At 44.8% G+C, this 23,563-nt stretch overlaps 1 protein-coding gene across 1 annotated transcript in view; it reads right to left on the bottom strand.

The window, feature by feature from the left end:
* The window catches only part of HEBP1 (heme binding protein 1), a 197,234-nt gene that overhangs the window by 46,818 nt on the left and 126,853 nt on the right, over window positions 1–23,563 (bottom strand). The window contains exon 3 of the mRNA XM_077278357.1: window positions 2,272–2,452. Coding sequence (XP_077134472.1) covers window positions 2,272–2,452 — 181 coding nt within the window. The remainder of the gene's footprint in view (window positions 1–2,271; window positions 2,453–23,563) is intronic.

The raw sequence follows: 23,563 nt of genomic DNA on the forward strand, positions 1-23,563 counted from the left end.
ACACTGGAACAGAGGAAACGGGGGCTTGATATTGAAGGCTATCCAAGGGTGAAAGCAACTGATACTCTTGGTCGCGTCTCCACTGTTCATCTGTCAAATGCAGAGTGCTTCTACCTGCGCATGTTACTTCATGTTGTCAAAGGCCCTACATCATTTTCTGACCTGAAGACCGTCGGAGGTTATGTGTGTGAAACATTCAGGGAAGCTTCCCAAAGAAAAGGACTTCTGGAAAATGATGGACACTGGGACATGACCCTCAGTGAAGCAGCACCCACACAAACCCCAAAGCGACTAAGACACCTCTTCGCTATTATTCTAACAACCTGTAGCATTTCAAATCCTCTTGAGATTTGTACAAAACTGATCTCAGTGAGGACATCCTCATGCAGATTAGAAGGGAAAATCCTCAGCAACTCATCAACTTCACTGAGGAAATGTTCAATGAAACTTTAATGCTCCTTGAAGATCAGTGCATAGCAATGTCAGGAAAAGCCTTACAGTTGCTTGGTTTGCCTGCTCCAATAAGAAATCCTGAAAGCATCCAAATGTGTAGGGAGATTTTCATAGAAACAAACTACAATATTGATGAACTGACAGCATTTGTGTCTCAGAACGAGCCAATATTGGTACCAGATCAAAGGGATGCCTATAACTACTTTTAAGTTTCAGTGAAACCAACAAAGGTGGGATTGTCTTCCTTGATGCTCCAGGTGGAACAGGAAAGACATGTGTAATCAACTTGCTCCTGGCAAAATTTCGACAACAAAAAAAGATTGCACTTGCAGTGGCATCTTCTGGAATTGCAGCAACGCTTTTAAAAGGTGGCAGGACAGCACATTCGACATTCAAACTACCACTTAACCTGTCTCATAGTGACAGCCCCGTGTGTAATATTGCCAAGGGATCAGGACTGGCCAAATTGCTTAAAAAATGCAGTGCCATTATTTGGTATGAATGTACCATGTCACACAAAAGGGCTCTGGAAGAAGTGGACAGACTGCTGCAAGACCTGCGTAGCAACAAATATATCATGGGAGGAGTAGTTGTTATTTTGGCAGGTGACTTCAGCCAAACACTACCTGTTATTCCAAGATCAACCCCTGCAGACGAACTCAATGCCTGTCTCAAAGCATCATACCTTTGGAGAAAAGTAAAGAAAATGTCACTGAACATAAACATGAGGGTCTACATGACAGGCAATGTTTCTGCTAGACTGTTTTCGAGCCAGCTGTTGACTATGAGAGATGGCAAGGCACCAGTAAACTCAACCACTGGACAGATCACCTTCCCAAGCAACTTTTGCTGCATTGTGACTTCCATTGAGAAGTTGAAAGCAAAGGTTTTTCTAAACATTCAACTCCACTTCAAAAATTTTGGCTGGCTGTGTGAAAGAGCTATACTAGCTCCCAAAAATGACAGCATCAACAAGATCAATCTTCAAATTCTAAACATCCTTACAGGTGTGTGCACAACCTACAAGTCAGTGGATACAGTAATAGACCCTGCTCAAGCATTATTTTATCCAACTGAGTTCCTCAATTCCTTGGAGCCACAAGGACTTCCTCCTCCTCCTCTTTCTAAAACCTGGAGCACCTATTCTGCTATTAAGAAATTTGTATCCACCAAAGCTGTGTAATGGAACAAGACTCTTGATTAAGAACCTGTTTCCACATGCAATTGAGGCAACCCTTTTGACAGGATGTGCCACAAGGAGAAGATGTTTTCATTCCAACAATTCCTCTCATTCCATCTTATTTGCCTTTTGATTTTAAACGCCTCCAGTTTCCTGTTCGACTGGCATTTGCTATGTCCATCAACAAGGCTCAGGGACAGTCCTTAAAAGTAGTTGGAATCGGTTTAAAATCTCCATGCTTTTCACATGGTCAACTTTATGTGGCCTGTTCAAGAGTTGGAACAGCCAAAAATCTGTTCGTTTTTGCACCTGAAGGAAAAACTAAGAATGTCGTTTATCAAAAGGCTCTCGAATAAGTAGTAGAAGATTACTTCACATTACTTGGCCAATTAAGTTAAATCTGTGTGGAATATCACTGGTGTTGAAATATATGTTGTGAAATGCTTCTATAAGCTTAGTTTATGCCTTTTAATAATTACATTTCTATCTATTTGTTTTGTGGTTTTTGTGTGCAGAATAAATTTTTGTTAACACATTCTATTTTACTAACAGCAGTTATTAACCCGGGCGAAGCCGGGTAGTACAGCTAGTTTAAAATAAAATCCAACATATTATTGTTATTATTGCTATTTTCTCACATGGCATACACCGTCAGTCCTTCTCTGCTTTCAATATGAATACTTTCATCTGTAGGAAGTGGAGGATCTGCCTGGAATTGACTTGGAATTCGAAGTATGACCTTGACTTTTGGTTGGAGAGATTCTTCCTCTGTAGGATAGCTAATAATTGAGACAGGGGATGTCATTCCCATTCCTGCACCTTCAAAAGAGAAAAAAGACATTTGCCTATAAGTATTTCTAACTTTCTATCCATTCATAAGAGAACTAGTCATAGTTAATGATTGTTAATAAAACATTGTGAGGAAAATGTATGTCACGATAATGTAAAAACCATAGCTGATGGATTTTTGCACTTCTAACCATGGTCCTGAAAACACATGGCAGACACTGGGTAACCCAAAGCTTGTGTGTGAGCAGGGTGGGGCTTTAAACTGCAGGTGACCAATCCTGCAAAGCCACCTGTGGTCCCTCCCTTATCAGTCAGGAATGTCTTTGTTTCCAGAGTCTCAGAACGTAAAGATCTCTGACCTCAGTGAATATAATTAACCAGCCCTTTAGTGATGCCCCGAGGTTAGAGTATATAAGTCTCTACTCTTAATCCAGCCTGCAGTAGTCAGCAGAGTTTTACTTGAGGAGCTGTTTCTATCCAGACCTCCTGATGCACTGGGACTTCTGGGAGTTCTGCTCTGCCAGCATGGGTTTGCCTGCAAAGTCCTGAGAACATGTGAGTGTTACCTTTTCTCATTTAATCCCTTTATTTTATAATTACATTGTACATTTTCAATTGTCTCATATTGTAACATCTTTATATGCCTTTTTGCAAACACTGCCTTAAACCTTCGGAGTAAAATATATAAATTACTTCTTCCTGTTCTAAAACGTGCCTTAAGCCTTCTGAAGGGAATTACGCTACTGTTTTGGGTTAGCTTCGGACCCGTTTAGTCGAAGCTGGTGGCAGCATACCTTTGTAGTGGGTAGTTGGGAGTCGTTGTTGCGACTGCGGCATTGATAATTATTGTTCCTGCCTGAGTGGGAGTAGTTATATCGCCTCGCTGCAGCGTGCCCAATAGCCAGTGCATAGCAGGCAGCCTTTCTGGCGACTAATTACCCTAGGTGCAGTACCTAATCTGACCTAAGAGTAAGGGGGCACCAGAGAGCTGCAAGTTTCAAGTGGAACTGTAGGCGGGATATACATAAATCCCTTCAGTTCGTGGTATATTGAAGAGCAGTGGGATACCTAAAATAAGCCCCTGCTGTAACCTAAGAGGTCAATAACCTTGTGTGTGTTTTTTCATCACATTGTAGCAGTGGAGGGATACCTAAGATAAGCCCCCCTGCACATGTGATAGCCATCTGTTGGCCTAAGGTCATCCCGATCTGTGACGTAGGGGTGACGGTCACGGTGTGATTTGTGACAAATTGGTGGCAGCGGTGTGGATTCATGACAAATTGGTGGCAAGGCGGTGGGAGATCTTAGAGCATTAGTGATTTGGTTTGAGTGATCATTCCTCTCACTAAAAACTTGCAAAGTTCTTGTGAGAACTCTGCGCAAATAAGTTTGGAGAACGAACTCAGTGTTTATTAGTCCTGAGACAATTGTGTGTACTGGTAATTATCCCTTCCCTTTCTCTTCTTTTTTCTCTTCTATCTTTATTTGGCAACCATGGTTGTGCTGGGAGAAACCTTTTATAAGAAGCAGTCCAAGGACACTCTTATGGCCTTGTGCATGTCACAGCAGATTGACTGTGCAGGCAAAACCAAAGAGCAACTGGTCGCTGAACTGGTGCAATTCGAAGCACACCGCTCTCAGAGCACAGTGGCCGCAGAAGCCAGCACAAGCGAACATGGTGCTGCAGTAGAGGTCCAACCACTGAATGCCAGCCCTACTAGCAATCAGGGCGAATGGACCCCCACCTGCTGGCAGCCTTGGAAGAATTCCCCACTGATGACCATGAGGGACGTCGGCAGCTGATTCAGCAATACCGGCAGGAGGCCCAGCGAGCCGAGCGAGAGGCCCGAGCCGAGCGGCAAGCGGAGCGGGAGTACCAGCTGCAGTTAGCCCGACTGCAAATGCAGGGGTCATCCCTGTCCAGCCATGAGCCCAGCAGCGCTCAGATACCGAAGCCCCGGCCCGATCACTTACCTATGGAAAAGGACGGGGACTTGGACACTTTTCTGCGGGCCTTTGAGAAAGCCTGCAGGCAGTACCAGCTGCCTACACAAGAATGGGCAGACCCCAGGGCTGAGAGGCAAAGCTCTGGAGGCGTTTGCTGCCCTCCCTCAAGAACAAGATGGTGACTATGAGGCCATCAAGCAGGCCCTCATAGCCAAGTACCAGCTTACACCCGAGGTGTACCGTGGAAAGTTCTGGAACCTCCAACGTGGCCCACACGACAGCTACGGCGAGGTGGCACATGGACTCAGGACCCACTTTCACCAGTGGATCCAAGGACTGTCAGTGACCACCTTTGAGCAGCTGGAAGACCTGATGATCAAACACCAGTTCTTACATCTTTGTCCAGCTGAGATGCAACAGTTCGTGATAGACAGAGAACCCAAAGACGCGACGAAAGCAGCGCAGATTGCTGATGCCTATGAGGCCAACCGTAGATCGGAAGTGCGGAAGCCAGTCACCACCAGCTGGAGAGGGGGTAAACCTGCAACCAACGCCAGTACCCCTGCCAGCCAACACACCAGAGGTCCTGTCCCCATAGCCAACAGCATCAGACCTACCACCGAACCTCGCCAGTGTTACGTCTGCAAGCGGACTGGGCACATCAGTCCCCACTGTCCAGACATGCCGAAGAACCCCCCATCCAAGGCCCCAGGGCCTAATGCAGTTCTTTTGGTGGGTGATGTGGCTGGGAGGGTGTGTGACAATGTACAGCATGTCACCATGGGAGGCCATGTTGCTACAGGCCTCAAGGACACCGGGGCTGAACGAACCCTCATCCGACCCGAACTGGCGGCCCCTGAAGAAATCATTCCGGGGAAAACCCTAACTGTCACTGGCATTGGGGGCATCAGTTGTCCCTTGCCAATGGAAATGCATGTAGCTGTTTCCAAATTTGCCTCCATTATGGAGAGTTGGGAATATTTATTCAATATTGGGATTTAGAACCAAAACACTTCAGTAAGGATCATAAGAACCAGATGAAATACCAGGACATGGACTTATCAGAATATATTTTTATTATTATTATTGTGCGTGACAATGGTTACAAAATATATTAAAATTACATAAATCCACAAATATAAAATAATATATAAATATTAAAAAACTACAAAACATGCGCTGCACCAGGAAGATCAGGATGAAAGAGTAAAATACCACTCCTAACTCCAGCCCCACTATAATAACAGGATGTCTTAGATTACGCTGACACCACGTAATTAGAGGTTTCTCTGCCAAGTCCAACTCAATAAAAAAAACAGTATAAAAGTGCACAAGTGCCAAATCCAAATTAAAGTGTCTCTGCCAAATTCAACTCAGTATAAAACAATAAAAAAGAACACAAGTGCCAAATCCAGATTAGAGTAACCAATTATGATTATAGATCGATGCCAATCACTGCATAAAGTGACGGAGTGCAGAAAGTGTAAATAGCGCAACTCAGTATAAAACAATATAAAAGTGCATAAGTGCCAAATCCAGATTAAAGTAACCAATTATAATTATAAATTGATGCCAATCACTACATAAAGTGACAGAGTGCAGAAATTATAAATAGCACAAGAATTTATCCACAAAAAGTGCCTAGTAAAGTGTCAGTACACGTTGGAGATAGCTAATTATCGAAAAAAATGGTGTCAGCGATTATATATTAGTCTATACCTGCTGGGGCTGAATCCTGGACCTGCGCTTCTCCCGACGCGCGTTTCGGATTCGATATATCCTTCTTCAGGGGGAATAACTAGATAGTAATATCGGGGGCTTTTTATAGTACAAAAGCCCCCGATATTACTATCTAGTTATTCCCCCTGAAGAAGGATATATCGAATCCGAAACGCGCGTCGGGAGAAGCGCAGGTCCAGGATTCAGCCCCAGCAGGTATAGACTAATATATAATCGCTGACACCATTTTTTTCGATAATTAGCTATCTCCAACGTGTACTGACACTTTACTAGGCACTTTTTGTGGATAAATTCTTGTGCTATTTATAATTTCTGCACTCTGTCACTTTATGTAGTGATTGGCATCAATTTATAATTATAATTGGTTACTTTAATCTGGATTTGGCACTTATGCACTTTTATATTGTTTTATACTGAGTTGCGCTATTTACACTTTCTGCACTCCGTCACTTTATGCAGTGATTGGCATCGATTTATAATCATAATTGGTTACTCTAATCTGGATTTGGCACTTGTGTTCTTTTTTATTGTTTTATACTGAGTTGAATTTGGCAGAGACACTTTAATTTGGATTTGGCACTTGTGCACTTTTATACTGTTTTTTTTATTGAGTTGGACTTGGCAGAGAAACCTCTAATTACGTGGTGTCAGCGTAATCTAAGACATCCTGTTATTATAGTGGGGCTGGAGTTAGGAGTGGTATTTTACTCTTTCATCCTGATCTTCCTGGTGCAGCGCATGTTTTGTAGTTTTTTAATATTTATATATTATTTTATATTTGTGGATTTATGTAATTTTAATATATTTTGTAACCATTGTCACGCACAATAATAATAATAAAAATATATTCTGATAAGTCCATGTCCTGGTATTTCATCTGGTTCTTTTGATCCTTACTGAAGTGTTTTGGTTCTAGTCTGGCTGCTGCTGTGGTTTCCACAGCGACTGTTACACAGTGCACTTGGGTGACGCATATAAAATTTCTGTATACTTTCTTTACATATACAGATATATGAATGAGAATGTGATTTATTTGCAATTTAATTTATTTTATGTGTACTGTGTGACATATATTCATCAATATTGGGATTTGAATATCATCCCCAATGTTAGTTTCTAGTAGTGAGGAATTTTCCCCATTATCATGGATAACCGGGGTTCCTTCATTATTTCGGGGATCAGTTGGTTCCTTCTCACAATTATTCCTGGTACGAACAGACATAGGAGTATATTGTGTTGAGTTCGTGTAAAGGTACCGTCACACTCAGCGACGCTGCGGCGATATATACAACGAGCCGACCTAAACAAGATCGCTGGAGCGTCGCTGTTTAGGTCGCTGTAGAGACGTCAAACACAGCAACTTCAGAACGATGCAGGAGCGATCCAGTGACATAGCGGTGACTCACTTCTCGTTCTCGCTGGTTGTTAGCTCCATGTCAAACAGCCAGAGTGTACCGACTGGCTAGAAGGAGACGCTGCGACGCCCCCTATGCTCGTTGCTGGCGTCGTTGCTTTTGATGTCAAACATGACGGTACACGCCGACCTGGCGACGAAATAAAGTTCTGGACTTCTAGCTCCGACCAGCGATGGCACAGCGGGATCCAGATCGCTGCTGCGTGTCAAACACAACGAGATCGCTATCCAGGACGCTGCAACGTCACGGATTGTTGTCGTTCTCTTTGCAAAGTTGCTGAGTGTGACGGTACCTTTAGTATACGTGGAGAATACCAAAGATATGTCCTCCAGATTGTTTGTTGGCGTTAGATTGTATTCATCCAGGGTAACATATTTATTAGTTGAGCTGGGTGTAGGCTCATTACTAGGTTGGACATTCTCAAATGGTAAATTGTCTCTGGCAAATTTTTTCATTTTTTTATTAATAATATCTTTCTCCTTCTCTTTTATTTGATACATAATATTGGAAGTGAGGTCATGTAATTCCTCAATGTGACTGTATGCTTTTAGCTGTTCGAATAATCCAGTAATTGTCTGGTTAATTTTATTGAGGTTAATGTGGCGTTGTTTCGATGATAAATTGGAGAGTCTGGTTAGAAAATCTTATGAACATATCATCCCACTCCATTTGGATTTCAGGGTCTCCAAAGTTGCCTGCAGGGGTTTTTTGTATGATCAATCCTTTGGGGACAATGCCTGCCTTGGCATATTTTTCTAATGAGGCAATTTCCCATAAATTCCGCATTTCGTCAGTTGTTTTTCTAATGACCTTAATAGGATTTTTACTTGGTCGTGTTCATTCATTCACAGTTTATGATGAGAAAATTGCGTTTAGATAAATTTGCGTCGAAAGTCTCTGTCATGCTTTAATGCATCTATAGCCATTGTGTGCCTAAGTGTGTGAAACACAGAAACGGACAACCAAATGTATAAAATAAATGCACACTGGCGCTACACTAGTTATCCACCTTTAATCCAATAAATGAGTATTCCAATGCCTTTCGGTCCTTTGAGACTTTAGTCACCACAGACATTAAAAAAATCTGTAAAAATAATTCCCGACATATCCCACATAACCTCAGCAACAGTGAGAAAAAACCTATTATGAACCTCCAAGAAAATCATAATATCATTATCCGCCCGGCGGACAAAGGAGGAGGCATCGTGGTACTAGACTGCGCTATGTACCACAACGAGTTATTAAGACTCTTAAATGATCCCATAACCTATAAAAAGATGAGTTTTAATCCTATAACTAACTATATCAAATAATTGAATTGCCTAGCCCAAAAAGGCAAATCTTTGGGGATCCTTAATAAAAAAGAATTCCACTTTATTAACAATCAAACTCCAACGGTAGCGGTTTTTTACCACATCCATAAAATTCATAAAGATGCCACGAACCCCCCTAGTCGTCCAATCATTTCTGGCATTAATTGTTTAACCGCTAACCTATCCAAATATGTGGACCTACATCTAAAAAATGTACTTAAAAGACACCACACATACCATACAAATTTTGGAGTCCATTATTTGGCAAAAGAATGACATCTTGGGTACACTTGACATCAAATCACTGTACACTGTAATCAATCATGAAAAGGGCTGTCAGGCAGCGGATTTCTTCTTGCACTCTTTGGGGACCTATAAAGAACCCCAAATCCAATTTATCCTGGACAGCATTGAGTTCATACTGAATCATAATTATTTTAACCCCTTCATGACCTTGGGATTTTCCATTTTTCTGTGTTCGTTTTTTGCTCCCCTCCTTCCCAGAGCCATAACTTTTTTATTTTTCCGTCAATATGGCCATGTGAGGGCTTATTTTTTGCGGGATGAGTTGTACTTTTGAATGACATCATTGGTTTTACCATGTCATGTACTAGAAAATGGGAAAAAAATTCCAAGTGCGGTGAAATTGCAAAAAAAGTGCAGTCCCACACTTGTTTTTTGTTTGGCTTTTTTGCTAGGTTCACTAAATGCAAAAACTGACCTGCCACTATGATTCCTTAGGTCAGTACGAGTTCATAGACACCTAGCATGACTAGGTTATTTTTTATCTAAGTGGTGAAAAAAAATTCCAAACTTTGCTAAAAAAAACAATTGCGCCATTTTCCGATACTCGTAGCGTCTCCATTTTTCATGATCTGGGGTCGGTTGATGGCTTATTTTTTGCGTGCTGAGCTGGCGTTTTTAATGATACCATTTCGGTGCAGATACGTTCTTTTGATCGCCCGTTATTGCATTTTAATGCAATGTCGCGGCGACCAAAAAAACATAATTCTGGCGTTTCAAATTTTTTTATCGCTACGCCGTTTAGCGATCAGGTTATTGCTTTTTTTTATTGATAGATCGGGCGATTCTGAACGCGGCGATACCAAATATGTGTAGGTTTGATTTATTTATTTTTTTATTGATTTATTTTGATTGGGGCGAAAAGGGGGGTGATTTAAACTTTTATATTTTTTTTTATTTTTTTCACTTTTTTTTACTTTTTTTTTTACTTTTGCCATGCTTCAATAGCCTCCATGGGAGGCTAGAAGCTGGCACAACTCGATCGCCTCTGCTACATAGCAGCGATCATCAGATCGCTGCTATGCAGCAGAAATGCAGATGTGCTATGAGCGCCATCTATAGGGTGGCGCTCACAGCTACCGGCGATCAGTAACCATAGAGGTCTCAAGGACCTCTATGGTTACGCTGCAGAAGCATCGCTGACCCCCGATCATGTGACGGGGGTCGGCGATGCGCTCATTTCTGGCCGCCCGGCCGGAAACGCCGGTTAAATGCCGCTGTCTGCGTTTGAAAGCGGCATTTAACTAGTTAATAGCGGCGGGTGAATCGCGATTTCACCCGCTGCTATTGCGGGCACATGTCAGCTGTTCGAAACAGCTGACATGTCCCGGCTTTGATGTGGGCTCACCACCGGAGCCCTGCATCAAAGCGGGGGATCTGACCTCGGACGTACTATCTCGTCCGAGGTCAGAAAGGGGTTAAATATGAAAATCAAAACTATTTGCAAACATGGGGCACCGCAATGGGTACACGCTTTGCGCCCAGTTACGCTAATCTGTACGTGGGTAACTGGGAACGACAATACATGTTCCAAAGCGGTACCGTCCAAACAGGACTAAAGTTCATTGACAACATTTTATTTATATGGGAAGGATCGGCAACTGAGTTGGACTGTTTTATTCTAAACCTAAATAATAACCAGTTTGGTTTGGAATTCACGCCTACTACCAGTAATGTGTCGGTCAATTTTCTAGACCTAACAATCTATGTGGAGAACAATATACTTAAAACTAAATGTTACCACAAAGACGTGGATTCAAATAGGTTTATACACATATCAAGCTGCCACCTCCCAATTTGGCTCACTAATATTCCGAAAGGGCAATATATGCGCATCCGGAGAAATTGTACGGACCTTGATAATTATAACTAGGGTTGAGCGACTTTCACTTTTTTAGGATCGAGTCGGGTTTCGCGATACCCGACTTTGTCAAAAGTCAAGTCGAGTGAAATCGTCCGATTATCGCCAAAAGTCGGGGATCGACCGAAACACGAAACCCAATGCAAGTCAATGGGGAAGCATAGTCGGCAGTGAGTGGAGGCCGGGAAACCACCTACAGTGCCCATTTTAATGGCAAAAACATCCATTCTTGTTACTGAAGCTTGTCAATCTTAATTAACTTTATAATAATAGTTAGGCATTGGAAATTGGGGGTCATTTGGCTAAAGTTGTGGGGGGTAGGGCTGGTTCAAGTTTTTAGTGGGCCCAGGAAACGTTGACTACGTCACGGCGTTGGAGCAGGGAGAGGTAAGTATTTCAACTTTGCAAGTGTTGTGATCCTGAGCAAGCAGGGGGGCCCACTCGTTCGCATTGGCACTGGCACAGGGCCCCTCAAAGTACGGCGGTGTGTTTGCACGGTGGGGGCGCCTCCCACCGGCAGCGACACTTTTGCGTACTATGAGGGGCCCTGTGCCAGTGACGTCGCCAATGAGTATGCCCCCCCACCTGATGAAGGAACCTGCACTTTCATCTGCACCTTCCTCTTTGTCCCCGTGTAAGGTGGTATAGTATGCGGGAAGGGGAACCTGACTTTCAGCAGGGTCAGATTCTGGCTGTGTAGCGTGCAAGGGGAATGTAGTGGTCTGGGTCAATGTACCAGCAGACTCATCTAGCACTGGCTGGGCAATGGGCAGGATGAGGAGGAAACACAGATATAGGCCCAAATAATAAAGTGGGCTAAATGCAGTTCAAAATTGGTAACAGGACTAACCAGGCGGCATTGCTTTGTTCAGTGGAGGACAACTGTAATGAGAGGCTGACACAGTGAGTAGGCCCAAATAAGTAACTAGGCTAAATGCAGTTCAAAATTGGTAACAGTAGTAAACAGGCGACACTGCTTTGCTCAGTGGAGGAGAACAGCAAGGAGCGGCAGACACCGTTAGTAGGCCCCAACCAAACAAGTAGCCAAAATGCAGTTTAAAATTCCCTATAGGCCGAAAGCCTGAAGATTGAAGCTCAGCTATATTCAGTGAAGGAGAATACCGAGGAGCGGCAGACACCGTTAGTAGTCCCCAACCAAACAAGTAGCCAAAATGCAGTTTAAAATTCCCTATAGGCCGAAAGCCTGAAGATTGAAGCTCAGCTATATTCAGTGGAGGAGAACACCAAGGAGCAGCAGACATCGTTACTAGGGCCCAACCAAACAAGTAGCCCAAATGCAGTTTAAAATTCCCTATAGGCCGAAAGCCTGAAGATTGAAGCTCAGCTATATTCAGTGGAGAACACTAAGGAGCAGCAGACATCGTTACTAGGACCCAACCAAACAAGTAGCCCAAATGCAGTTTAAAATTCCCTATAGGCCGAAAGCCTGTAGTTTGAAGCTCAGGCAAATAAACCTGGAGAACACCTTGGAGCGGCAGACACCGTTAGTAGGCCCCAACCAAACTAGTAGGCCTAATGCCGTGTTACATTAACAACTACTTAATGAGAGCCTGAAGATTGAAGCTCAGGAAAGTTAACCTGGAGAACACCTTGGAGCAGCAGACACCGTTAGTAGGCCCCAACCAAACTAGTAGGCCAACTGCAGTGTTACATTAACAACTACTTAATGAGAGCTGTTGTGAACTATACTTTTTGGCTCCCTCTTGTGGTCTCTAGTGGTTTGGCACTTGGATTGTCTTTTCCCAGGTTGGTACTCACCTGCTTCGTTAGACCTGGGGTGTTGCTATTTAAACTTCCTGGATTCTCAGTCCAGTGCCTGGCATCGTTGTAATCAGTTCATTTATGTTTGCTCCTGTCTTCAGGTCCTGGTTCTTTGCAAGATAAGCTAAGTCCTGCTTTCTTATTTTTGTTTATTTGCATTGTTCTTATTTTTGTCCAGCTTGTACAAAATGTGACTCCTGATATCGCTGGAAGCTCTGGGGGGCTGATATTCTCCCCCCTCACCGTTAGTCGGTTTGGGGGTTCTTGGATATTCAGCGTGGATATTTTGCAGGGTTTTTTGCTGACCATATAAGTCATCTTACTATCTTCTGCTATTTAGTCAGTGGGCCTCTCTTTGCTAAAATCTAGTTCATTCTTACGTTTGTCTTTTCTTCTTGCCTCACCGTTATTATTTGTTGGGGGCTTGTATTACTTTGGGGTCTTTTCTCTGGAGGCAAGAGAGGTCTTATTTTCCCTGATAGGGTTAGTTAGTTCTCCGGCTGGCGCGAGACGTCTAGGATCAACGTAGGCACGTTCCCCGGCTACTGTTAGTGTTTGTGCTAGGATCAGCTATATGGTCAGCCTAGTTACCACTTCCCTATGAGCTGGTATTTATGTTTGCAGACTTTGCTTTAATCTCTGAGATCCCTTGCCATTGGGATCATAACAGAGAGCCTGAAGATTGAAGCTCAGGAAAGTAAACCTGGAGAACACCTTGGAGCGGCAGACACCATTAGTAGGCCCCAACCAAACTAGTAGGCCTAATGCCGTGTTATATTAACAACTACTTAATGAGAGCCTGAAGATTGAAGCTCAGGCAAGTAAACCTGGAGAACACCTTGGAGCGGCAGACACCGTTTTTAGAACCCAACCAAACTTGAGCCCCAATGCAGTTTTCAAATTCCGATAGGCTGAAAACCTGACAATTGCAGCTCAGCTTTTTTAAGAGGAGGACAGCTGTATTGAGTGGCGCAGACAGACACGGGTAGTAGGCCTTACACCACAAAGTTGGCTCGATGCAGGTTTAAAAAAGGTTACAAGGGGTACACGGGCAGCGTTGGTGTGGTCAGCGGAGGACTATTGGAAGGAGGTACCGCAGACAGACTTAGTAGGCCTAAAATAAAAAAATTAGGCTCAATGCAGGTTTAATTATGTTGCAGGGCTGCACAGGCAGCATTGGTGTGGTCAGCGGAGGACAATTGGCAGGAGGGACCGCAGACAGACTTACTAGGCCTAAAATTTAAAAACTTGGCTCGATGCAGGTTTTATTAGGTTACAGGGGTACACAGGCAGCATTGCTGTGATCAGCGGAGGACAACTGGAAGGAGTGACCGCAGACAGACTTTCTAGGCCTAAAATAACAAAAATTAGGCTCAATGCAGGTTTAATTATGTTGCAGGGGTGCACAGGCAGCATTGGTGTGGTTAGCGGAGGACAATTGGAAGGAGGGACCGCAGACAGACTTACTAGGCCTTAAATTTAAAAACTTGGCTCGATGCAGGTTTTATTAGGTTAGGGTACACAGGCAGCATTGCTGTGGTCAGCGGAGGACAATTGGCTGGAGGGACCACAGACAGACTTACTACGCCTTAAATTTAAAAACTTGGCTCGATGCAGGTTTTATTAGGTTACAGGGGTACACAGGCAGCATTGCTGTGGTCAGCGGAGGAAAATTGGAAGGAGTGACCGCAGACAAACTTTCTAGGCCTAAAATAACAAAAAATAGGCTCAATGCAGGTTTAATTAGGTTGCAGGGGTGCACAGGCAGCATTGGTGTGGTTAGCGGAGGACAATTGGAAGGAGGGACCGCAGACAGACTTAGTAGGCCTAAAATAGCAAAAATTAGGCTCAATGCAGGTTTAATTATGTTGCAGGGGTGCAAAGGCAGCATTGGTGTGGTCAGTGGAGGACAATTGGAAGGAGTGTCTGACACAGTTAGTACTCCAAAATAATAAATACATGTTAATGTCTCGCCAAAAAATAAATAAACAAACAGGTGGCATACCTAGGTACAGGGGTGGGCTCCTCTGCTGACTTGCAGGCATTGGTATTTGGCGCAAAGTATTAACTGGTGTAAATGTAGGACAGGGCCCCTGAATATTTTTACTAGCATCATACATGTCAACAAATTGTTATTGGAAGTGCCATTGAAGGATTTAATCGCATAGACTAAACAGTGGTGAGAGATAATTTTGCAAGTGGTAGAGCACTGTTTGAGCTGGGGGGGAACACTCTCTCGTGGGCGGCGGTACTGGCCCAGGGCTCCTCATGTTAAACGGTGTGTCTGACGTTGGGTGCGCACCACCACCGCCAGAGACACTTCATTGTACTATGAGGGACCCTGTGCCTGTGCCGTCGCCCAAAAGTGGGCACACCCACCTCTTCAGGCAAACGGCACTCTCACGGGTGCTTGCGCCAAGTGGTGACTGACCACGGCCCCGTGGGGGGAGTCGGCCCATTTAGGGAGGTTTAAAAATGTGGTATGCTGGACATACAGCAGCTGCAAATTGAGAAATTGGAACAGTCAGTAAGACCAGTCCAAAAGCAAGACCTTTTTACAGGAAAGCTAGGTGTCAGCAGGGAAAGGTGGGGCAAAATAATTCGAAATCCATGATTGGTTCATTTTAATGAAGGTTAGATCATCAACATTTTGAGTAGCCAGACGAGTCCTTTTTTTGGTCAGTATTGAACCAGCAGCACTGAATACTCTTTCTGATAGCACACTAGCTGCTGGGCAAGCAAGCTCCTGCAATGCATATTCTGCCAATTCAGGCCAGGTGTCTATTTTGGATGCCCAGTATTCAAATGGGAATGACGTGTGTGGGAGAACATCGATAAGGGAGGAAAAATAGTTAGTAACCATACTGGACAAATGTTGTCTCCTGTCTCTTTGAATTGATGCTGCAGTACCTGTCGTGTCTGCGGTCATTGCAAAATCACTCCACAACCTGGTCATAAAACCTCTCTGTCCAACGCCACTTCTGATTTGTGCTCCTCTAACACCTCTGCCATGTTGCCCCCTGCAGCTCGTGTGAGAACCATCACCGCCGCTGTGTGCTGGGAATGCCTGAACCAAGCGGACTACAAGAGTTGCTTGTTTGGTAGCCAATATTTGCTCAAGGTTCTCATGTGGCATGATATTTTGCAATTTCCCTTTATAGCGTGGATACAGGAGGCAGGCCAACCAGTAATCGTCATCGGTCATCATTTTGATAATGCGGGGGTCCCTTTTTAGGATACGCAAGGCATAATCCGCCATGTGGGCCAATGTTCCAGGTGTCAATTCACTGCTTGTGCTGGGTTGAGTAGCACTTTCTGGCAAATCAACATCACTTGTCTCCCTCAAAAACCCTGTACCTGACCTTGCAAAGCCACCAGTTTGCATTGGCCCCTGAGAAGCTTCCTCCTCCAGTAGATATTCATCCCCATCATCCTCCTTGTCCTCCTCCTCTTCATCCGCCACCTCGTCCAGGAGACTTCCCTGAGCAGACAATGGCTGACTGTCATCAAGGCTTCCCTCATCCTCGGCTGCAGACGCCTGTTCCTTTATGTGCGTCAAACTTTGCATCAGCAGACGCATTAGGTGGATGCTCATGCTTACGATGGCGTCGTCTGCACTAACCAGGCATGTGCATTCCTCAAAACACTGAAGGACTTGACACAGGTCTTGTAGCTTCGACCACTGCACACCTGACATCTCCATGTCTGCCATCCAACTGCCTGCCCATGTATGTGTATCCTCCCACAAATACATAACAGCACACCTCTGTTCGCACAGCCTCTGAAGCATGTGCAGTGTGGAGTTCCACCTTGTTGCAATGTCGATTATTAGGCGGTGCTGGGGAAGCTTCAAAGATCGCTGATGGTTCTGCATACGGCTGGAGTGTACGGGTGAACGGCGGATGTGCGAGCAAAGTCTGCGCACCTTCAGGAGCAGGTCGGGTAACCCCGGATAACTTTTCAGGAAGCACTGCACCACCAGGTTCAAGGTGTGAGCCAGGCAAGGAATGTGTTTCAGTTGTGAAAGGGCTATGGCAGCCATAAAATTCCTTCCGTTATCACTGACTACCTTGCCTGCCTCAAGATGTACACTGCCCAGCCATGACCGAGTTTCTTGCTGCAAAAATGCGGACAGAACTTCCGCGGTGTGTCAGTTGTCACCCAAACACTTCATTTCCAACACAGCCTGCTGACGCTTGCCACTAGCTGTTCCATAATGGGACACCTGAGGTGCAACAGTGGCAGCTGCGGATGGAGAGGTCGTGCGAATGCGGTTTGTGGACGAGCTCTCGCTTCTGCTGGAGGACGAGGAGGAGGAGGAGGGGTGGCGAATGCATACAGCCAACTGTTTCCTACACCGTGGGCTAGGCAGAACTGTCCCAATCTGGCTGTCCCCTGTGGACCCTGCATCCAGCACATTAACCCAGTGTGCCGTGATGGACACGTAACGTCCCTGGCCATGCCTACTGGTCCATGCATCTGTTGTGAGGTGCACCTTTCTACTGACATATTGCCGGAGTGCATGGACAATGCGGTCTTTTACATGCTGGTGGAGGGCTGGGATGGCTTTTCTCGCAAAGAAGTGTCGACTCGGTAGGTCGTAGCGTGGTACAGCGTAGGCCATCAGGGCTTTGAAAGCTTCGCTTTCAACCAACCGGTAGGGCATCTCTAACAAGATTAGTCTAGCAATGTGGGCGTTCAAACCCTGTGTACGCGGATGAGAGGCTGAGTACTTCCTTTTCCTAATGAGAGTCTCTTGTAGGGTGAGCTGGACTGGAGAGCTGCATATGGTGGAACTAGCGGGGGTGGTGGTGGACATGGCAGACTGAGAGAGGGTTGGTTATGGTATTCTTGCTGTTGGCCTAGATACAGTGTTTCCTCCCAAGAACCTGGTGATTCCCTTACTGCTTTGGCCTTGCGACGATACCTCCACATTTGCTGCAGGTTGTGTCGTAAATGGTGGGCTTACAGTGAGGGAAGGAATGTAGCATTGCTGACTATCTTCATTGTGAGTGGGTGCAACAACGTTACGGGACGTTTGGTAGTTAGTCCAGGCTTGCAAGTGCATGGCGGTTAAATGTCTACGCATGCAAGTTGTATTTAAATTTTTGACATTCTGACCTCTGCTAAAGGTCCTTGAGCATTTCTTACAGATCACTTTGCGCTGATCATTCGGATCTTGGTTAAAAAATTGCCAGACTGCACTCTTCCTACTATCGGATACCTTTTCAGGCATTGCACACTGTGCTACTTTAACCGGATGGCCACGCTGTCCTACAACTGTTTTTTGTTTTGACACAAGTTTTTGGCCAGATACGGGCCTGCCAGATGAAAGCTGTTGCGATGTTGATGCCTGCTGCGGCTCCTCCTCCTCCGCTTCAGAGCTACTGCCAGCGGCACCCTGTTCCCCCAATGGCTGCCAATCGGGGTCAACAACTGGGTCATCTATCACCTCCTCTTCTATGTCCTGTGCACCTTCCTCTGTGTCACCGTGTAAGCCGGTGCTATAGCGTTCGGGACGGGGCACCATAGTCTCATCTGGGTCAGATTCTGGCTCGGTACACTGCGAGGGCAATGTTGTGATCTGAGTCAATGGAACAGCATAATAATCTAGCTGTGGCTGTGCATCTGTGCACTCCATGTCCGATTCATCTTGTAATGGGCATAGCCAGTTAACAATTTCCCTTTCTAACCCAGGCACGGTATGTGTAAAGAGCTCCATGGAGTAACCTGTTGTGTCGCCTGACGCATCCTTCACTGTTGTTTTGGGGGAAGGACACAAGGAATCAACTTGTTCCTGACCAGGAGCATCCACCGACGACTGGCTACTTTTAAATTTTTCACTTTCCGAAGAGGAGGTGAAAGAGCTAGAGGCAGAGTCAGCAAGGAAAGCCAAAACTTTTTCCTGCTGCTCCGGCTTTAACAGCAGTTTTCCTACTCCCAGAAAAAGGAGCATTCGAGGCCTTGTGTAGCCAGACGATGACGCTGGCTCAACAACTCTAGACTTAGGGGCTATATTGCTTTTCCCACGACCACCTGATGCTCCACGACCACCACCACTACCATCATTACCAGCTGGCAATGACCGCCCACGGCCACGACCTCTTCCACCAGACTTCCTCATTCTTGGAAAAATGTAACCAAACTAACAACCGTTACATGGTCCTGTAAAACCAGATAGAAGGTGTACGTAAACTTGCTGTGAATTTAAATCTCCCTTTTTTATGGGTGGGAGAATGCAGGAAAAAATCAGGCCCACTGAATTACACTACACAGTTTGATTGGCAGAAAGAGGCTGGCAGATATGCCACTAACTGGACTGACGCAGATGCACACACTGGCAATATAAATCTCCCATTTTTTTTTATATGGGAGACTAGTGAATAAATCAGGCCCACTGTATTACAGTATAGTTTCTGTGGCTGAAAATGACTAACAGATACCACAGACAGGACTGGCGCAGATGCACAGATTAGGCAATATTAATCTCCCTCTTTTTTTTTATATGGGAGACTAGTCAATAAATCAGGCCCACTGTATTACAGTATAGTTTCTGTGGCTGAAAATGACTGACAGATACCACAGACAGGACTGGCGCAGATGCACAGATTAGGCAATATTAATCTCCCTCTTTTTTTTTATATGGGAGACTGGTGAATAAATCAGGCCCGCTGTATTACAGTGTAGTTTCTGTGGCTGAAAATGACTGACAGATACCACAGACAGGACTGGTGCAGATGCACAGATTAGGCAATATTAATCTCCCTCTTTTTTTTATGGGAGACTGGTGAATAAATCAGGCCCACTGTATTACAGCATAGTTTCTGTGGCTGAAAATGACTGACAGATACCACAAACAGGACTGGCGCAGATGCACAGATTAGGCAATATTAATCTCCCTCATTTTTTTTTTATATGGGAGACTGGTGAATAAATCAGGCCCACTGTATTACAGTATAGTTTCTGTGGCTGAAAATGACTGACAGATACCACAGACAGGACTGGCGCAGAAGCACAGATTAGGCAATATTAATCTCTCTCTTTTTTTTTTAAATGGGAGACTAGTCAATAAATCAGGCCCACTGTATTACAGTATAGTTTCTGTGGCAGAAAATGACTGACAGATACCACAGACAGGACTGGCGCAGATGCACAGATTAGGCAATATTAATCTCCCTTTTTAGGCGTGGGACAGTGCAGAAAAATGCATGCCCACTGTTTTACACTACACAGTTTCAGGGGCTGAAAGTGGCTTGAAGATATATTTTTTTAAAAAAAGGGGACTGTACTACAATTAGTATCTCCCTACAATAATCTCAGAAAAGAATGGCAGGCAGCAATAAAAAGGACTGCTGCACACAAAAGTGTGGACAAACAAACAAGATAGCTGTGCAGAAAGGAAGGAGCAGCAGGATTTGTGCTTTGAAAAAAGCAGTTGGTTTGCACAGCGGCGTACAAACAGCAATGCAGCTATCAGGGAGCCTTCTAGGGCAGCCCAATAAGCTACAGAGCTGATGAAGAAAAATCTAGCCTCCACTGTCTCTGCAAAGAAAAGGTGGTGTTGGACAGTGGAAATCGCTACAGCACAAGCGGTTTGGGGGTTAATGTACCCTGCCTAACGCTATCCCTGCTTCTTACGAAGCGGCAGCAACCTCTCCCTATGCTCAGCTCGGCAGCAGTAAGATGGCAGTCGGCGGGAACACCCCTTTATAGCCCCTGTGACACCGCAGAAAGCAAGCCAATCACTGTAATGCCCTTCTCTAAGATGGTGGGGACTGAGACCTATGTCATCACGCTGCCCACACTCTGTGTCCACCTTCATTGGCTGAGAAATGGCGCTGACGTCATATGAAACGCGACTTTGGCGCGAAGATCGCGTACCGCATGGCAGATCCCATGCTGGGATCGGGTCGGGTTTCATGAAACTCGACTATGCCAAAAGTCGGCGACTTATGAAAATGACTGATCCGTTTCGCTCAACCCTAATTATTGGGCTTTGCGCCCAGTTACGCTAAATTGTACGTGGGTAACTGGGAATGACAATACATCTAACAAAGCGGTACCCTCCAAACAGGACTAAAGTTCTGGTGTCGTTTCATTGACGACATTCTATTTATATGGGAAGGATCGGCAACTGAGTTGGACTGTTTTATTCTAAGGCTACGTTCACACTTTGCGGGTTTTGCCGCGGATCCGCAGCGGATTTGACACTGCGGATCCGCAGCAGTTTTCCATGCAGGGTACAGTACAATGTTACCCTATGGAAAACAAAACCCGCTGTGCCCACGCTGCGGATTTCCGCGGAAAAAGCCTTGCGGCTTTTCTGCGGAAAAAAAGAAGGAGCATGTCACTTCTTGGTGCAGAGTCACAGCGATTCTGCACCCATAGAAATGCATTGATCCACTCACTTTCCGCATGGGGCTGTGCCCACGTTGCGGGAAGTTAAGCGGATAATGTGCAGATGGTACCCGGGGTGGAGGAGAGGAGACTCTCCTCCAGGCCCTGGGAACCATATTTTGGTGTAAAAAAAAGAATTAAAATAAAAAATGATGCTATACTCACCTCTCAGCACTGCCCGCGGCGTCCGGTTTCAGTTGCTGTGCGAGCAGGACCTGTGGTGACGTCGCGGTCACATGACCGTGATGACGCCGCGGTCACATGACCGTGACGTCACGAAGGTCCTTGTCGGCACAGCCGCCTGCAGCACCGAGGAGATCCGGACATCGGAGGGTGAGTATAACCAATTTTTATTATTTTTTACATTACTATTGATGCTGCATATTGCTACATATGCAGCATCAATAGTATAGGCGGAAACCCGCAGCGGAAACCGCGGAACAAACCGCGATAATTCTGCAGGGATAACCGCAGCGGTTTTGCCCTGCAGATTTATCAATTCCGCTGCGGGATTAACCCGCAGAGCAGGCCGCAAAGTGTGAATGTGGCCTAAACCTAAATAATAACCAGTTTGGTTTGGAATTCACGCCTTCTACCAGTAATGTGTCGGTCAATTTTCTAGATCTAACAATCTATGTGGAGAACAATATACTTAAAACTAAATGTTACCACAAAGACGTGGATTCAAATAGCTTTATACACATATCAAGCTGCCACCTCCCAATTTGGCTCACTAATATTCCGAAAGGGCAATATATGTGCATCCGGAGAAATTGTACGGACCTTGATAATTATAACAATGAAACAATGCATATTACTAAACAATTTGAAGCCAAAGGCTATGATACGCAAATTTTAAATACGGCAAGACAGTCAGTGAGCCTTATACCGAGAGCAACCTTACTAAACAAAGCAGAGCGCAGTAATAGTCCACCCAACATTCAGCAACAAATTAAAAATTTACCTATAGTGACCCAGTTTCATTCGGGTTATAAAACATTTACCAACATTGTCTGTAAATATTGGCCCATTTTGCAGGGTGATAAAAATATTGGTGACTTACTACCCAACAACCCAAGGTTCGTTTATACGAAAGCAAAAAAGTTGGGCCTTCTTCTAGCGCCAACAACAAAACCGGTGTGTCAGAATAAGGGAGCACTCCAATCAGTAACCACATGCCCAAATTATGGGTTTAAACCATGTGGTGTATGTCCGTGTTGTGCTTTTAATGCTTTTAATAAAGCATTACAAACTACATTTATGGACTCAAGTGGGACAAGAAAGTTCCACATCAAAAGTAAAATATCTTGCGAGACAACAGGAGTAATCTATATACTAAAATGCCCCTGCAACAAAATTTATGTGGGCCGTACAAAAAGGCGCCTTAGAGTCAGAATAAAAGAACATCTAGACAACATAAATTAAGGTTATAAAGGACACCCTTTATCTCGGCATTTTGCAGAATATCATAATCGCTCATGTACTAATGTTTCTTTCTGTGGAATTCAATCGGTCCAGCAGAATGCTAGAGGTGGCAACTTTGTAAAAATAATGTCTAGGGTGGAATCTAAATGGATTTTTACCCTTGACAGTTTAGCCCCTAAGGGACTCAACCAGGAGATAGAGCTATACGCTTTCTAGTTCTCCAATCTGTCAATAAATCTATAAGTCATCACCAATTCACGTTTTATTAGCTATAGCTACTTTTGAAATGCATACTACCTTTTAAATTTCACCTATTATAGTTTATTTTTTATTTATGCTATACAGTAGTAATGCAGCCCCACTAGTGTTGGGGTTTTAAATTCTGATCAGGTGACCCTGACCGGTTCTTTTAGTCATGTGTATACACATACATTCCTTAGCCCAATATTTTAATAAAGGCATCTACTATATAATTGTCTAAGGGTCACTTCCGTCTTTCTGTCCTTCTGTCTGTCACGGATATTCATTGGTCGCGGCCTCTGTCATGGAATCCAAGTTGCTGACTGGTCTCGGCAGCTGCCTGTCATGGCTGGCCCGACCAATCAGCGACGGGCACAGTCCGCTTAGTCCCTCCCCTACTCCCCTGCAGTCAGTGCCTGGCGCCCGCTCCATAATCCCCTTCCCCCCCAGTCACCGCTCACACAGGGTTAATGGCAGCGGTAACAGGCCGCGGTGTAACGCACTCCATTACCGCTGCTATTAACCCTGTGTGTTCCCAACTATTTACTATTGATGCTGCCTATGCAGAATCAATAGTAAAAATATGTCATGTTAAAAATAATAATAATAAAAAAAAAACCTGCTATACTCACCATCTGCCGCCTTTCGCGCTCCTCGCGACGCTACGGTGACCGCTCCATGCAAGCGTCAGGTTCCGGTCCCAAGGTTGTATGCCAGA

Source organism: Ranitomeya variabilis, chromosome 8 (assembly GCF_051348905.1).
Source record: "Ranitomeya variabilis isolate aRanVar5 chromosome 8, aRanVar5.hap1, whole genome shotgun sequence".
Lineage (NCBI taxonomy): Eukaryota > Metazoa > Chordata > Amphibia > Anura > Dendrobatidae > Ranitomeya > Ranitomeya variabilis.